The sequence below is a fragment of the Falco peregrinus genome, chromosome 10 (genome assembly GCF_023634155.1).
Source record: "Falco peregrinus isolate bFalPer1 chromosome 10, bFalPer1.pri, whole genome shotgun sequence".
Classification (NCBI taxonomy): Eukaryota; Metazoa; Chordata; class Aves; order Falconiformes; family Falconidae; genus Falco; species Falco peregrinus.
In genome coordinates this window covers 28,427,744-28,444,982 of record NC_073730.1, presented here as the reverse complement: position 1 = coordinate 28,444,982, position 17,239 = coordinate 28,427,744, and the positions used below count along the sequence as shown (strand labels likewise).

The 17,239-nt window shown below is 42.7% G+C and overlaps 1 protein-coding gene across 5 annotated transcripts in view; it reads left to right on the top strand.

Annotated features, from left to right (window-relative positions):
• The window catches only part of CC2D1B (coiled-coil and C2 domain containing 1B), a 34,414-nt gene that overhangs the window by 14,041 nt on the left and 3,134 nt on the right, over nucleotides 1–17,239 (top strand). For 4 of the 5 annotated variants that reach the window (XM_055814864.1, XM_013294634.3, XM_027778666.2 and 1 more), the window contains 14 exons: nucleotides 84–194; nucleotides 526–656; nucleotides 934–1,006; nucleotides 3,179–3,291; nucleotides 4,095–4,287; nucleotides 6,546–6,718; nucleotides 7,364–7,489; nucleotides 8,039–8,097; nucleotides 8,355–8,471; nucleotides 8,967–9,040; nucleotides 9,700–9,758; nucleotides 11,599–11,650; nucleotides 13,058–13,157; nucleotides 16,840–16,930. In XM_055814864.1, the coding sequence (XP_055670839.1) occupies nucleotides 84–194; nucleotides 526–656; nucleotides 934–1,006; nucleotides 3,179–3,291; nucleotides 4,095–4,287; nucleotides 6,546–6,718; nucleotides 7,364–7,489; nucleotides 8,039–8,097; nucleotides 8,355–8,471; nucleotides 8,967–9,040; nucleotides 9,700–9,758; nucleotides 11,599–11,650; nucleotides 13,058–13,157; nucleotides 16,840–16,930 (1,472 nt within the window). Of the gene's footprint in view, nucleotides 1–83; nucleotides 195–525; nucleotides 657–933; nucleotides 1,007–3,178; nucleotides 3,292–4,094; nucleotides 4,288–6,545; nucleotides 6,719–7,363; nucleotides 7,490–8,038; nucleotides 8,098–8,354; nucleotides 8,472–8,966; nucleotides 9,041–9,699; nucleotides 9,759–11,598; nucleotides 11,651–13,057; nucleotides 13,158–16,839; nucleotides 16,931–17,239 lie in introns of those variants that run through there. The other variant, XR_008748935.1, reaches the window with a different exon arrangement.

The window sequence follows — 17,239 nt, the reverse complement described above, 5'->3', positions numbered from 1 at the left end:
GATTGATGGTTTTCTGAGTAACACGGGTTGACTTGCTGTTTATGGAACATGCTGTGAAACTTCCTGCTTTCTTTGCTTTGCAGATCTTGAAAGCCTAGGAAATGTACAAGGGGCATTCAAGCAAAAGGTACCAGCCTCACCGGGAAGTTCCCGGGATCTTACAACGCCTGAACCTCAGACACAAGAAGCTTCAGGTAGGACTTTTGGATTTCTCTAGCAAGCCATAAAAATAGCGCAGCTGGAAAGCACTTTAAGGTCTGCCCTATCCCACTGAATTGCAGCAGGATTGAGTAAACCCAGCTAACGTTCCTGAATATTGTTTGCTGCTGATCCCGTCTGTACTTTGGTCTGGATCAGTAATGGAAGTAAAAATCAATAAACTTTCTTTAGGATAATTGTATTCATAATAAGACTTTGCAGTGATGTTTCTGTCTCTGCAGAAGGTAAGGAAGGGGAGGAAAAAGGCAGCTCATATGTTTTGAAATCTGAATCATATGGCATTTTATTGTCTTGTCTTGTTTCAAGCTTCCCCACAACAGCCAAAAACAGTGCTGGAAGCATTGCAGCAAAGGCTTGAGAAGTACAAGTCGGCAGCAGCACAGGCTAAAGCGAGTGGGGATGATCGGAAGGGCAGGATGCACGAGAGGATAGCCAAGGTAAAACAAAAGTGTAGCAAGCTGCTTGCATCCAGCAAAGCTGTTTGAATCAGTTCTCTGATTCAAGCTGAAGATTTTTTCATTTGTGTATTGTCTTCTTTGAAAAGAGCTCCATTAGGGAAGCTGTAAAGCATTCGGAGGAAAGAAGGAATAGAGACAATGCGTATGTTGCAGCAAAATACTGTGTATTCTGCGATACTTATGCTGGTTAAATACAAATGATTGCTAATTTATAGTCAACTCCATGTTATGTCTCACTGAGTGCCTTTGATTACAGCAATACCAGGATGCCATAAGAGCCCATAAAGCAGGGAGAAAAGTGAATTTTTCTGAGCTACCTGTTCCTCCTGGTAAGTGCAAATACGGAATGTCTTAGTGAGACTTCTGTAGGTCTACTGTGCTCTGAAGGAGGTGTGCAGGTAATTGCCACCTCATTCTGTGGAATGGCTCCTCCTTTTTCTCAGTGAGTAGGCTGGCCTTGCTGTTTGATGGTTATTGTGAAACTGCTTGTTAACATGCTCCCAAACTTTCTCACTGGTGAATATTCCTGACTATTGACTGCCTGTTTGACAGGACCAGAACTTAAAACTGGTAGTATTTGAAAAGTGAAACAACTTAACCATGGGCAGGTGCTGCAAATGTTACCCATCTGTCCTCTGTGCCAGCCCTCCTAGAGGAAAGAATAAACTTGGGATATATTGGCTTCTTAGTTTACCGGAAGATTTTTGCAACTGAAAACATTTGCGTGGTGTCCTCCATTCTGTTGATTCCCAGCAGGAGCCCCAGAACTCGATATCTAATTAATCATCTTGCAATACCTGAGAAGTCAGATCACTGTTGCAGCTCTCATGGCTAGTAAAAGTAGTCTACAGAAACAAATCAAATCACGCCCATGGTCACACTGAGACAGTGACAGAGACAGAAACTGAACCTGCTTCTTGAGACACTGTGTCCTGTTTATCTTCTTCAGAATGCATAGTGCTATGTTTGTAAAAGTTTGGGCAAGGTCAGCATCTATAATGGTCTGCCTCTGGTTTGCATGATCTTGTTTTTCCCCTAGGAAGCATCATTCTGTTTAACTTGTGCCTGATGTGTTCTTCTGAAAAGATACACTTAGTACTGCAAAGTGGCACCTAAACATTTTTAAGTTAGAAAAGGGACACGGACCTCGTGGCTTTTTTGTTACTGTCAAATGTGGTAATGGCAAACACTGTAGTAGTAGTAGTAGGAAAGTAGGCAGTGCCAGCTCTGTCAGGTCATGTACTGCTTTGAAGTTTCCCTGCTTTGAAGCTGTCCCAGAAAAGCAGTTTAGCATCCCTTGTTCTAGAATGTAATCTATTTCTTGGTAAATACCAATTTCTGTAAGGGTGAGGTACTCCATATTTACACCCCTGAAAATATGGATAACTCCTCTATTTCCTTACACGTTAGCCTCATGTTTTTCAGCCATCACATAGAGGCCATATGATTTATGTTGAAGACGTCCGTCAGGCAGTCACTGAAACCAGCAATGAGATTATAATGAACCGGCAGTGCATTTCATTGCATCTGGATGATGATAAGTACCAGCCTTGACCTCCTTGGAGACAGAAATGCCGCTGAGTAATAGATCAAACGTCAGGCAGGAGCAGCAGCATAGGATTCTGCGTTCTGCCTGCCTGTGTACCTCAAACTTGTTCTGTCCCCATAGCAGCCATCTCTAGGCTTAGAAGCAGTTTAGTATTTCTTGGCACTTCTAATGAGACTGGCGACAAGAATGCTTGCTACATATTAATGAGATAAAACTTATTTACAGACGTTTTATAGTAATGGCTCTGGGTCTCTTGTTTGAAGCTGATGCTGAACTGGTGGTGTGGAAGTGAGAGTTTATTTTCCATTGTCAAGCCTTCCTCATATCCTTAAAAGGATAATAAAATCATGAAAAGGATTGTTCTTCATGTACTTCACATTTAACTACTCTGATTTTGCCTTACTTTCCAACCTCTGCATTGCAGTAGACTTTCAGCAGAGGCTTGGTGTGTTATCCAGATGTCAGTGGTATATTGTTTATTACTTTATGGGGTAGCACTGATTTTGTGCTGGACTGTGTGCCAACTAAGGTGAGAAAGCAGTGAGGGGAGAAAAAAGAGCCAGCAGCTTTTTGTACAGTCCACTGTCCTCTTGTGCAAAGGAGAGAGACTAAATTCTTTGCTGGTTCTGGGGGCATCTCTGTTATCAAGGTCTGGAGATCGTGAGGTTCCTTGGCTGGTTAACAGTTGCTGAACTTAGAAAACTATGTTCTGTTATTGCATCGTTTTAGCATCATCCCTTTAAGCCTGGATATCTGTGAGAGATCTGATCTTAAGCCCACCACTCAGGCTTCATCTAGCAAGGCTTTGTGGCCTTGGCCTCAGTCTTGTTATGCTGAATTCTGAAATAAATAATAATTAATTGGATAGAAATAGCTTTACAGACAAGAAGAAATATGGAAGACAGTACGTAGGTCTTAAGCAGCTCTCCTTCTGCATTCCTTTCCTTTGCAGGATTTCCCCCTCTTCCTGGCATTGCAGCAATGGACGGTGACACCACTATAGCTGCTGTTCTGGAAAGTGCGAGCAAGCTGGCAAGCATGGAGGAGAATGATGAAGAGGAGGAGGTTAGTATTTCTTAGTAGGATGTGTAAAAGTGTAAATGCTGTCTCTTGTAGTGTGCAGAGTTGAGTCCATTGGATTTCCAGTCAAGCAAGGGTACTGAGACGAAATACATTTCCGAGATGCCTGAAGAGTACAGGATCTCGGTGGTAATTTCAGTTTGCATTATAGTGTAGGGGAGAGGGAGAGAGGTGATATGTTATTACAGACAGTACCTACAGAGTCTATGAGTCCTCAGTTCAGCTCTTTTCTTAACTTGCTTTGAAAATAAAACCCACATACAAACACTTCAGATGCTGGCCACCCCTTTACATTGTTCTAAACTATTTAAATCTGTACTTTTGTCCTGCATCCCAGTAGCTCCTGTGTTTGTGCTTTCCTAGGATGTTCAACACTTACTGCTTTTTGTCAGGCGGTACCAGCCTTAAGACTTCGGTTTGATTTCTTTCTTGGTTGCTGATAGTTTGTGCTTGCAAATGGAGTAGGTGCTTTTTAATGGAGAGAATTCCTGGGTGATGTTTTTTGTGCCTGCATCTGTGGTTTTTTTAAACCACTGCCTTGTTGAAAATTCCTTTTGTCCCCTCTGTAGTGGAGGTTTGACATTTGCATAGCTCAACTACCTACTGGCATGGCATGGCTCATAAACCTCCAGAAGTTAAAATTTGCTGTCTGGAATGTTACGTTCCCCCTCAGAAGTGATACCAGAAGGCCGATACAGTGATAACCATGGTTGTTGATGCTTGAGATGCTGTCCTCGACTCTGAAATACATTTTGTGCATTTAATACGAAATTTTTTTCTTATGCTAGAATGAACCTCTGACACAGGCCCCAGTTGCCAAGAAGCCTGCTCAGCTGCCTGGAAAGCCGACTCAAGTTGTTAAGCCAATTACAGTGCCGTCTGCTCTAGCTGAGGAGGAGAGCTCGCCTGAGCATGTGAAACGGGCTGCATCACCCTCCACCCTGGGCAAGGCAGAGTCGATGGATCATCTCCCTCCAGCTGGTAAGGTGAAGGGTTCGTCATTCCCAATGATCCATGTGCAGATTGTTTACACTAGTTTATTTTAATATCTTGGTAAAGACTTCTTTTCATTATATTTGATATGAGCCTGTAAATATGTGACATATATACTGAGGCTCCTTCAGAGGAAATCTATGTCTGCTGGAGGGCAGATGCAGACCACAGCCATGCAGCTTTATTTCACAGAGGCAGCATGTGTAATTCTAAGGGTGATTGGGGCTTTAATTAATTTTGATGTAACAAGTGCATTGATTCATAGTGTTTAACTCTGCTCACAGTTGAACTCTACGTATACTCTCATTACAGTGGACGGCTTGCCAGTGTGAATTATTCATTGATCTAATGCAGCTTCCTACATCAAACAGTGGTTTCTGCCTAGTGCATCGCATCGTCCAAGGATCTCAAACTTGCATATGGGTTCATCAATCTCTAGCCCTGCTGTTGCTGAGGTCCCTGAACTGTTCTCTGTACAAGATTAATTGTACAGATAGTGAGGGACAGCCACTACCCCACGGTGTGATTTGGGCACATACCGGCCATGTTCAGGCTCTCACAGGTTCTGGTGTCGTGCCTTGACTGTAATCCCATCCTCCATCCGTTCTGCCCTCGGTAGTTCCCTCAGAACAAAGTAGAACTGCCTAGTTGGCTGGTGCAAGTTCTTTTCTAGAGTGCAAAGGCATTTCGTAGTGCCACTGTGATTAGCTCGTAACTCTTCTCTCTAGAAAACTCCATGACTCATTAAGACCACTAAAACATAATAGTTGTCCAGTTTGGTTTTGAAAATCTATGAATCCTCAAGAGTTTTGATGTTTGCAATTTTAGCTGACATATTAATCTCTTGAGTAAGTTGCCCTAGATTTATGCTGTGAAGGAATTGATAATACCTGGTCTTTGGTGTCACAGTAATCTCTCCTGGGTATTTCAAGTATTTTAAAATAAGACCAATAGGTGCAACAAGAACCTGGACAGATTCATGCTGACATGATTTTCACAACAAAGTATCAGTACTTCACTATTGTAAAGCTGTATTTCACTAGCCAAAGTGCACTCTGTGATCCAAATGTTACCTCCTTCCCCCCAGAATTACGAAGTGTAGCTTACAGCTGCCCGTAGCTGATAAATCTTGTCTTTTTGTTCTTGGAGAGTGCAGAGCGTAGGGAGGTCTGGGAGTGGGGTGGAGCAGTTGCACTTAAGGCCTATACCAGGAAAGTCAGGGAGCCAAAATCAGTTGGATTAATGGCTTTGCTCAGTCCATTTTGCACAGATTTTCTTTGAAAACACCTGTGCTCTGTGTCTCAGCCTCGCAGAGCTCACCGTGGGTTTTGTCTCGGTGGAATCTGGGCTAGCTGCCTTGTCTAATCAGTTTGGTTTTGGCTGATGGGGCAAATTGCCTACAGCAGCAGGACAGCGGGCTATTTTGTGAGGATGGGAATAAAACTGGTCATCATCTGACAGCAGTGAACATAGTGTGAGAATCATTGGTATATTTACTTGCTGAGACAGACACCTCTTGCAACTGTTGTTTAGCTTGTGTAATCATGAGTAGAGTGCAGTGGTGAATACACTATGAGTGTCTCTGGAAATGGCTGTAATCAGCTCACGCTGTACCATTTCCTAAGTGAGGTGTAGGAAGAGGCAGGATGCGCTGACCTGGTGCAGTGTAAAGCAATCTTTTCTGACTTGTATGGTTGTCCTTACTGTTTGTGGGGAAAAAAAGAGGAGATACGAGAATTAATAAGAAACTAAGATGGCAAGGAATTACAAATAAGCAGAGGTGATATGTCTGAAGGTGCCTGCACATTGGTTCATCTGTTGGTCTCTTTCTGACAGATCATGGGAGAGGGAATAAATGAGTACAGAAGATGCTCGTAACGTTCGCTGTCTTTTAGAAGTTAACATGTCAAGCTGAAAGTTTGAATTCAGCTTCTGCTTTGGGCAGTCAGGTGTACCAGAGTGTGTCTCCTGCCTGCAAATAAGGGGCTGTAATTACTACTGTGGTGCTTGTGAAGAGCTATGAGGTTTTTTGGTGAAAGGTGCCATGATAGAAGGAAGTTTGTTTCTTTTTCTGATACTTGAAATTGAAACTGGCCAAGAAACAATTCAGTGCAGTCAGGAGATGTCCTTATTTGATATCTGTGCTTCTGCTGACCTTTTTCTGGCTATAAACTGAACATGATAAATCTGTTTCAGGGACATGGCAGTGTCAGTTGAGTGAGAGTTGTTATACAACTGTTTTTCAGCTAGGGAACAGCTGGAATTTCTGGAGAACAGAAAGAAGCAATACATGAAGGCAGCTCTCAAAGCAAAGAAGGAAAATAACCTTGAGCAGGCGAAGACATATCTCAGAACAGCTAAGAGCTTTGACCTAAAGATTGAGCAAGCAAGGTGTGGGAAACCCGTTGATATTTCCAAGGTTAGTAGGACTGTTGGTATTCTGCTTAGTTTCATATTCTTGACATCTAAGTGCTTACTTCAAACAGTGAATGATTTAATAAATATTTCTTGCCACAAATTAAGTTAGTTTGCTCAAGTGATGAACCTGGATACTGAGCCCTGGACTGCCCCTATATTTTTGTTTTAGTTTTTGTTTCATTCGGTTTCCTCTGCTGCTCCTCAAGCTTACCAGATCTTGATAAAAATTTAGTCTCCATGAACCATTTTCTCCTTGGTTTACAATGGCATGCCTAAACCACGCAGCCTGGAAGTGTTCCCTGGCCTTAGGGTGTGAATGCATTTTAGCTGTGTCCTAACTCCAGTTTGGGATGAGGATCAGGTGCATGTTACACAGCGATGCCCTGGTTTCACTTAGTATTTGGGTAGATGGGGAAACAAAAACGTTATAGCTCTCCTGACCTGAATAATCAGGGAGCTAGGCCTGTAAGACATGTTGCAGGGTTTTATGACTTCAGCAGTTTTCGGGTAGAGGTTGGTTTGGAATTGCCTTGAGAAGAAAAACACCCCATCTCCCTTCACTGACCTTTCCATACATTCTGACTACTTTTTGTCTACTTCATTTTTTCTTATAAGGGCTCTGAAACGTGGTGTTCTTGTGTTGCAGCTGCCATCACCCCCTACAGATGATGAGGGTGATTTTATCTTCATACACCATGAAGATGTCAGACTGTCTCAGAAAGCAGATGAAGTATATGCACAGCTCATAAAATTGCTGAAAGACCAACATGAGGTGACCATTCTATCTTTTTTTAGAAATGTTTTGTTGGCTTTTTTTTTTACATTTTTTTTACATTTATCTGGGTTTAATTGATATTATAATCCCATTATTGTTTTGTGGAGTCTTTGTTTTCAGTTTAAAATATTTTCGATTTTGTGTGTTCTAGAGTGGAAAATTTTAAGACTTGGATTCTCTACTAGTTGAAGTCAGAGGGTGTGCTTGGAGGCTTGGGACTCAAATTATTACTATTAAATACGAGCACTCAAGCTTAAAATAGTACCTGAATGATTAAGACTAGCCCTTGGGTGAACCTCATATCTAAAAATTAAGTGATTAAAAAGCAATAGGGCAGAACAGCTCAAACAAATGCTGTGCTTCAGCTTTGGGCTGTAAGGACTGGGGGTGGAGGCAGGGGGTGGATGTTTTTGGGTGACTTGGGAAAACTCTTGGCTTTTCTTCAGTTAGGTTTTCATCAACCTCAAAACTCTCTGCCAGTCATGAATCTGTGTGTAAGGATCACCGAGTGCATCTGTATTTGTTTGGTTTTGTTTCTGTTGACAGAGGTGTTTACAGTATTCCAAGCAATTCATGCATCTGGGAAACGTAGCAGAAACTACTCGGTAAGGCTGGCTGTTAATCACTCCACAATGTGGTTATTTCAGGTTTGGGTCCATCTGAGGCCCCTAAAAATGATGGGGTTTCAGGTTGGTAAGCTTCTCAGTGTGGGGAAGTGTCGGTAACTGCGAAGCCTGCATCTCCAGATTGCTCTCAGACCTGGGCTGAGGCTTACTCTGCGGCCTGTGTCTGGCAGAATGCTCTGTTTGATGTTCTTGTGTGTGCGCTTAGCATTTCTATTGATTGTTTGCCTTTTCTATAGGTTTGAGAAACTGGCACAAGGCTGCAAAAAAGACATGGACATCCTACAGCTCGCACGAGCACAAGGAATGGATCCTCCAAGCCATCACTTTGAGGAAAGAACCTTTAAAATGATAAGGTGTGGAAAAACGAAGGGATTTCTCAGGCAGGCTGGAAAGAGCTTTCTGGTTTCTAGCCCTTGTTTAGGGAATTGTGGGCTTCAGCAAGCTCGGGTGGCCCCTAGGGTTAGGCGCAGCATTCCTGAAAGGACGCTCTCAACAGCTTAAATACAAAGAAGTTGTTCTCTAACTTCTTGTCTGGGTTCTTCAGATTTCAAAATCTCTCCAGCTTCATCACTTACGTTCTGCTACTTCAGCCAGTGTTCCTTCCTCTGTAATCCTCCCTCAATCCTGTGCCTTTAGGCTTTCTTTGTGGCATTTTTCACTGTACCTCAGAGATGTTTTTATCTCTGTGCTCTTTCGTTGCTCTTTGGTAATTTATGATGATGATCTGTGTAGGAGTGCACTGTTGGAAAGGGTCTGACAAATAACCAGTGGCATCCTGGTCTGGCAGTGTATTAGGTGGTGGTGGGCTGCTGGGTTGAATGTGGTTTTTTGTCTTTATTTTTTCACAGGATATTTTCTGAGCTCAACAGCACAGAAATGCACCTTCTTATTGTCAGGGGGATAAACCTACCAGCTCCACCAGGTGTGTACTCGAAAGGGCATGCGAACTTTTTCCTCTGAGTAGGTAAGGGAAGTAGAGGGGAATGAGATTTTTCTACCTTGAAGGACCGCTTCAGGAGTAAGACTTTTGTAGCCAGCACTCATTAAAACAAAATAACCAGGTTTCAGGCTCAAGCCTCCCAGAACCTTTAAACATATTTTAAAAAAACCCAGGAAAGTAAAGAAAGAATCTGGGTTCCATCTGGACAGAGGGAAGAACTTTAAATTGTCCTGGGTTTGCTCATAACTGAGCCATAGTTTAAGTTTCACATTTGTCTCCTATTTTGTTACGTGTGCCTGGCTTAATTCTGCACTACCTTAATGTGTATTGACCCTTCGGTAGACAGGAGTTGCTTCTGCCAGCATTACTGCTTTGAGTCCCTTGTTTCTGGGAGTTTGTAAACCATCTGCGCTAGACTGTCTCAGGACTGACAGCAGCATTAAGAAAAGTAGATGTTTTCCTTGAGATGCCAGCTGTCTATGGATTATGGTTTGATGGATGGGGTTTTCAGTCGTCGAGAGACAGCTCATGAGTCCTACTGAAAATCAGTGAGGTGCTCTTGAAAATCCTGCTCGACATTACAGATGCAATTAAAATATCTGTATTGACTGTTTGGATTGGCTGGTTGTTGTCTTATTCAGGTGTGTCACCAAGAGATTTGGATGCATTTGTGAAGTTTGAATTTCAGTACCCAAGTGCGGTGAGTGTGTGTGATTGCTCTTCTGTTCCTCGGTCTGTGATGCCTTCCACTGTATTAGCTTGTGAGGGCTTCAAGGAGGGAGCGCAGGTTTTCTTCTAGAAGGGGAAAGCGCTTCCAGGCATACTGCCGGAGTTTATTTTTGAAACAGAAACTTTTCCTGCGAACTAGAACTGCTGAATTTGGTTTCTGCACGTTTGAGCTTTGCTGCACCTTTCTCTTGATGTTCTCCACACCTTGCACTTAGTGGGGCGGTGGCTGCTTCAGGCTTGCATGTTCTCTGGCTGGCTGACCACCAGCTTACTGCTAAGCAGCGCCCACAGGGCTAGGCTGTGCCCACCCTTCCTCCCTGCAGGCACCATGCAGACCGTTTCCAGTGATTGCAAAATCGGTAGAAGTTTATTTCTTTCAAGGGTGCAAACGCACCGGTACCTTCCACCATACACAAGGGCCTGCAAAGTTGTCGTTAGGGGAGAGGGGCCACCTTAGATGTGACCTCCCTCTTAAGTCCCATTGCTTTAAGGAAACAAGCTTTTAAAGGGATTGCTTTTGGACATCTCTTTTAATTACAGAAATGGATTGAAAAGGTTAATCTTTGTCATCAAATAAATGCACGTGACTCCTAGTGATTTAATTCACAAACATATGTGTGTGTATCTGGAGAAAGGACTTGGGCCATACAAGTTTCTTGACCCTACTAATTAATACTTATGTGTATGTGCATGTATAGATGGGCATATACACATGTATGTATATTAAAAATATGTGTGTGTGTGTGTATATATATATATATATAATCTTTCCTTGAAACTCCCCAGCGTCATCCTGTTCCCCTCGCCTTTAAAAGCAGTTTCTGCTCTAAAAAATACTGGAACCAGTGAGCTGGAAGGGCTTCTGAGGAGGGCTGCCTAGTCTTGCTGTCAGTAGGGGTGCTGGGGCTTCTGCTGCTTTCTCTGTAGAGTAAGACCAACCTTTGCCCTTACAGGACTAATCCTTAGCCCTGTGAGAGTGCAGAGGCCAGATTTTTACCACCCAATACATTACTAAAATAATTTCAGTTACCTGTGGGAAATCAGCGATGGTCAGATGAGGTTTGTGTTTAGGTTTGAGTTACATGAGGCCTTAATGGAGGAGTCCCCCCAGTTACGGTGGCTGGATGAAGAATTTGCTGGGGAATAAGAATCAACATGGGTTGCTTTCAGTCTATTTTTCTTTGTTTAAAAAAAGCCAGATCTCAACTGCTTCGCCAACAGTCAAATCCACCACCTTTCTCCTTCATAGCTGAAATCAGTTTTGCGAAGTAGCTGCAATAATTAGGTCACGTTGCCCTTGTTCAGTCCCCAGAGATTGAGTTTGTACTCCGCTTTAGGTTAAAAGTTAATTCATTTTGGTGGCAGATTGATTGTCAGGCAAAATAATAGTAGGGCAATTCCCTGAATGATTTGTGATGAATTCCTTGTGTAGGTTATTATTCCAACTAATGCAGAAGGAACGGGATTGCTGTGTCCTGGAACGTGCGCAGTTTATCGTGTAGTTTAACAGCCGCAGTCAGTAACTTTATGATGATTGGATTGAATTGAGTGTGACCATGTAGTTTATCTGTGGCTCTTACATTTAATGTAATGGTTTGGCTTATTCTTTATCTAGTATTATACTTATTACCACAATGACATCCAAATAGTTTAGTTCTGAATGTACCATGACTCTTATCAGTCAGATAACCCCCCCCAAACCTCATGTTTCTTGTATAGGTATAAAAAAAAGTTGGTAATAAAAATGGTTACTACGCTGTATTTTGAAACAATATCTGATGGTTTTATGTAATATGTGTCTCTTTTAATAGGAGCAACCTCAAAAGAGTAAAACACCTGTAATTAACAATAACAATTCTCCAGGTTAGTACTTGTTGTGGGGCAGAGGGAAAAACATTGCACCTTTAGGAATCACTGGAGAGTACAGCCTAGTGTCGTACTGCGAATTGGGCCAGAGGGCCTGCCACCACCTTTTTCTGCTTTCTTACGAAAGGGCTTGTTGTAAGGTGAAGCCCAGCTGCACTGGCAATTTCTGCACCCTCATCCTGATATTGGTGGTAGTCATTGTGTAATAAGTTATGAAATCATGGAGTTACCAGTCATGCTACAGCTGTTGCTGTCAGCCCTGCAGGGAGGTGGGCCAGATAAATAAATTTTCTTTATTAAATAAGTTAAATTATTAATTTTAGTATCTCCATGGATCAGATCTTTTTCAGTCAGATTTTGTGTCCCGTGAGACAACAAAAACCATGACAGAATTGCCAAATCAGCTAACGTTCCTAAACCTGACAAAGCATCATTGCAGAAGTAAATTTGGTTTTTTAAGACAATGTGTCTCAAAACCAACTAAAATTCTTTTTGTACCTTTTGAAAATTACCCCCTTTGTACCTAGCCATGGAATACTGCTAGATTCATCATGCATTTTAGAATTAATCATCTTGCACTCTGAATTTGATTTATTGCTATATTATTTTTTCAATTCTTGCAGTAAGCAGCCATCTAGTTTCAAAACAACTTTGAATTCAGTATCCAAATTACTAGTTGTGAATTTATCTCAGAAGAGATATGTATAGAGATTTGAGTTTATGTATATATATTCTGTTAAGAGTGGAAGTCCTGAAGTTCTGATACTGAGGGCTCTGTTCCAACTCTTCCAATAAATTGATCTGCACTTGCTGAGCGTCCCTCGCTGTAATGTTTTGGGTTCCCAGGCTGACAAGCAGAGCTGAGTGTTCCTGGGCAGCACAGCAGATAAGTCTGAACATTAGGGGTACGATGTTGTGAGACCTGATAAAAAGGTATCCTGTGGCATAGTTCTTGTCACACTTACTAATTAAACTGGTGTTAAAACAGTATTAATTACATTATCAAAACACCCCTTCCCAGCCATTCCCACCTTCCTATGCTTTTTCCTTACTATTTTTACCTTTTTCTTAGCACAGACGCTCTTGTTTAATTCCTGAAAGACCTAGATTCTCCCGTTTTGGCTCTCCAGTAACTTGCTGTCACCCCCTCACAATGACTTAGGGTTTTGGCAGTTTGGTTTCTGTGCCTGTAAAGTGAGGATGGCCAATGAACTGCTGCACAGGGACACGACCTTGTCAATGACTGAAATAACCTGAGGAAGAGGTTCAGATGGGTGTGAAGTGTCTTTCACAAAGGGGCCAATAAAAGGGGAGATAAACAGAGGTCTCGGTACGTGTGTGTAACAGAGCGTGTGTAAGTTTTGACTCACAGCTTGCTTTCATTTTTCTGTGTCTTAACTGTAGAATATAACCAGTTGTTTAAGTTGAACATCAACCGAAATCACAGAGGTTTCCGACGAGCCATTCGGTCCAAAGGAATTAAATTTGAAGTATTTCATAAAGGGTAAGTCCACAGTTTGCTCTCTCCTCGTTGCTTCTCTGGTAAAAGTTGAAAAGGATGTTGTAGCCGAAATTTGTGAAGCATGATCCTTAGGTTAGATTTAGATTAGATATGAGGAAGAAATTCTTTACTGCGAGGACAGTGAGCCACTGGCACAGGCTGCCCAGAGCAGCTGTGGATGCCCCATCCCTGGCAGTGTTCAAGGCCAGGCTGGATGGGGCTTGGAGCAACCTGGTCTGGTGGAAGGTGTCCCTGCCCGTGGCAGGGGGGCTGCAACTAGGTGATCTTTAAGGTTCCTGCCAACCCAAACCATTCTGTGATTCATTGTGAGAATCTTCCAAGATTTACCAAACACTGCTAGCAAACTGTTAAGACTGTCTTGGGAGAGAGAGAGACTCTCCTCATCTCGGAGATCAAGATGATGAGATGGATGTTAACCATGGGTGACGTTCAGGTCCTACGCCTAGGCTCGTTACTGATTTGTTCAAAATCGGAGTGGCCTATATTCACTAATCCCCGAGCTGGTTGTGGTCCATGACTTCAATGGGAAGTTAGATAACCTGGTTTTGTCTCGGTGGCTCTTTGTGCTATTCTTTGTTTCTATTACTGGGACATGCAGAAACGATCCATAGGTTCTCTGAGATGGTTTTCAAGTTGTAGATGTTTTAATTTGTGAGCTAAAGTTCTATTGTTTTTACTCCAGGTCTTCCATTTGCATCTCACTTGAAGCAAAAGCTCATTTTCTTACTCTTTCTCTGTCAATCCTGACTGCTCCAAGGCTCTGTTATTCAAGATTTTGTTAGAGATTCTGCCTCTTGCATAGAACTGTGAAGTGTTTACATTTGTTTAGAACACTTGGTTTTCCTTGTCTTTTGCATACCGTTGCGCAAACGGGGCATATTCTGTTCTCTTACCAGCTGGAACAGTACTTGTTTTTAAGGTCTGAGCTCAGGCTTAAGTTCACCCATTGGGAAACACTCCCCAGTGATTCATGAGTTGTATGCCAGCTCCAGATTGTCCTTTGAAGCCTTTTCAAAGATTAGCAAAAAAAAATCTGTGCAGGTTGGTTGCCTCTTCTTAGGGTTTGGAGGTTTTTTTGTTGTTGTTCTTAGAGCAGGAATCTAACAAGTTAAATAGGTGCTCGTTTCTGGACTGGGGCAGAGGGTGGCAGTCTACCCTGGGTAAATAGCCACAGGGAAGGAGAAAAAGAAGAAATGCCCACAGATCACCTTCCCCTTCTTCTCGGGACAAAGGAGAAGATTTAAGTGATGCAGGCTCTTTTCTAAGGACTGTCTGCTCCCTGTCTTTCATTAAGACTATAAACGAATAATACTTCAGAAGTGCTTGTAGCTGTTGTGGTTTTGGGGTCTCTGATAGCTCTTTGACCATCTCCCAAGAATTACTTTCTCTCAGTGAGCAAAGGAGACTTGTTTCAGGTCACATATATTAAACTTCAGTTTAAAGGCCACTTTCAAGTAAAAACCCAGCAATGCATTTTTCCGAAGGAAAAGTCTCCTTAAACCTCTCCTAAAAGCTTCTGAAGATAAAAGGAGGTTTCCCCAGAGCTGTTTCTGAAGCCATGGCCTAGGGCAAGTTCACATTCTTCACTGCAAACCCCCTAGAACTGATCAGGGATGAATCGGTCTTTATTGTTTCTGGAAATGAAGAAGTGCTTTAAAAAATTCAGCTAGAAGAATTGCCGATTCTCTTTTTAAGCTCATGAACGTGTCAGACACACTGCGGTACAATTATGTAATCCTTCTTCGTTTTAAGGTGCTTGTGAAGTAAGGGAAGTATTCTAGCATGCGAGCTAAGAAATTCTGCAGTTTTCTAAGTGATTTTGAGAGTCTGCTGTAGTCTCATCGATGAAGAATACCAAGTCTCATCTTTGGAAGGCTTTCTGCCAACAACATCGATGGGCACCATGTTGGGAGGCAGCACTATCCACCCGTGAGGTGATACTGTCGTTCTTTACTGCAGCGATTTGTGTTGAGATGGGCAAACTGACTGATAAGAAGGAATCTGAACAGCTGCGCTGGAGTCTGTCAAGTCCTTCAGCAACAGGTTTTTGGAGGAGATGTGCTTCCTAGCAGTGACTCGCTGCACGTTCCGGTGCATTCAGAAGTAGTGCTCTTGCACTCTTCATCCCATCTAGAACTGTCTGAGCTCCCTGCCGTGAGCCTGCTGCAGCCTGGGCGAAAGGACCATTGTCCTCCTAACCTATAGATGCTTGGGTGCATATATGAGCCATAGCATTCCTGGCACCGTTCCTGAACACACAAGCCAGAAATGAGGTTAGAGTCTGGGTGACAGGTTCCTTATACTACAGCGGATACGAGCTATTTGGAGAATAGAATTGCTTCATATGAACGAAGCAGTCATGGCAGTGGTGGGTGTGAGAAACAACCTTACTCCTTTTCCAGTCAGAGATATGAGACAGCTGTGTTTGCAGATGTTCACTCGGAGGCTGTAGGCGCCGATGGCAGCATCGGGTCTGTGTGCATGGATATATCGGTTACCGTGGCCACAGGCGGCGGCATCGTGAGGCTCCATATAATGAACTTCGCAGTTTTCATTGCATGTGTCCAGTCTTGTTTGGTAATACCTTAATATCCCTTACTGATGATAAGAAGGGTGGATGGTTTGGGGTTGGGTTGGGGTTTTTTTGTATGGTCGTTGGTTTGCTTGCTTGTTTTTCTCCTAAATAGAATGGCATGAAAAAGGAAGCTTCTGAACTCCCGGCAGGCTTCCTGTCTAGAACATGACAGGCACAGCTCGTTGGCCCTCCTACCTCCAGATTTTTTAGATTTTACTTGTTTATCAACCTTTTGGAGACTGATTCAGGGAAATGCTTGGATGCAGGCAGAGAAATCCAGTGCTTTGAGCTGAACACTTCCATGGAATTATTATGTTTCGGTCTTAGCTGTTGCCTTTTGAAGGAGTTTGGATGAGGATTGCACCGCCTGTCTCTATTAAGGCAAAGGTGGATGCCTTGCTGATAAAACTGTTAAACAGAAGTAACTGTAGCAGAGAAAAGCTGTTTTCCTTGCAGGATAGAAATGCTCCGTGTTTGATTTCAGCAGACTAGAAATTCTAAAACGATTGTTCTTGACTGTTAAAACTACCAGTATGAAGGTGAATCAAAACAACAGCTGAAACGAACTGTTCTTACTTGTTGAAATTGTTTTGATTTACCAAAATGAGGCAGAATGATTCATGTGACTTTTTCCTAATAAGTAGTTTTCCAAAGCCAGCATGTGCCTGTGAAATGTTTGTTTTTATGAGAGATGCGATTTCCTTAGGAAGTTTTCCAGCCTGCTGCGGAAGATTGCTGCCTGTCCTGGCTGTTAGGCCACTTTTCCTTGTCACCCTTTCCAGGGACAAAAGCTGTTGCCATTCCAAGTGCTAGTTTAGTGGATTGTTTTTCTTCACTACTGTCCTCATCTTTATATTTGGTTTCAAGAGAATAATTACAAAACTGGGTACTTCTGTATCTTGTCCTTGTGGTCTAGTTGACTAAGGGTTTGCCTCTCGCACCCTGGTTTGGAGGGTTCTAGCAGCATGTCTTGACTCGCCCTCCTGGATGTGGCGATGGTGCAAATAGTGGTGAGCTCTTAGCTTGCTTTCTCTTTTAATGTTCTGAAAAACCTTACCCGTTCAGTTAAGGAAGGTTTCTTTGAAACAGGTCCTTCTTCAGGAGTGACAAGCAAGTGGGGACAGCACACTTGAAACTGGACAAGCTGGAATCAGAATGTGAAGTCAGAGAGATCATCGAGGTATGTTTTCTGGGTGAGGTGTGTTGTAGTTAGTACTAAGCCTTTGACTTGAAAGGGAAAATGAAGACTCACGTTGCATAAATGTGCTTGTATACAGCTGACTGTTTTGTACTGGGCAAGTTTGATAAGGAACGGGCTGTTCTTTGTTTTGTCGTCTCTTGAAGCTTCTCTTAGCTGTGGCCGTTGTGGTACTGGGAACTTCCTGGAGACTGTCTTCTGCAAATTTTCTGTCTCAAGCTAGTTTTCTTTGTCAGAACCAGAAATTCAGGTGATGCTCAAAAATATTTGCGTTGGTAGCTAACAGATCAA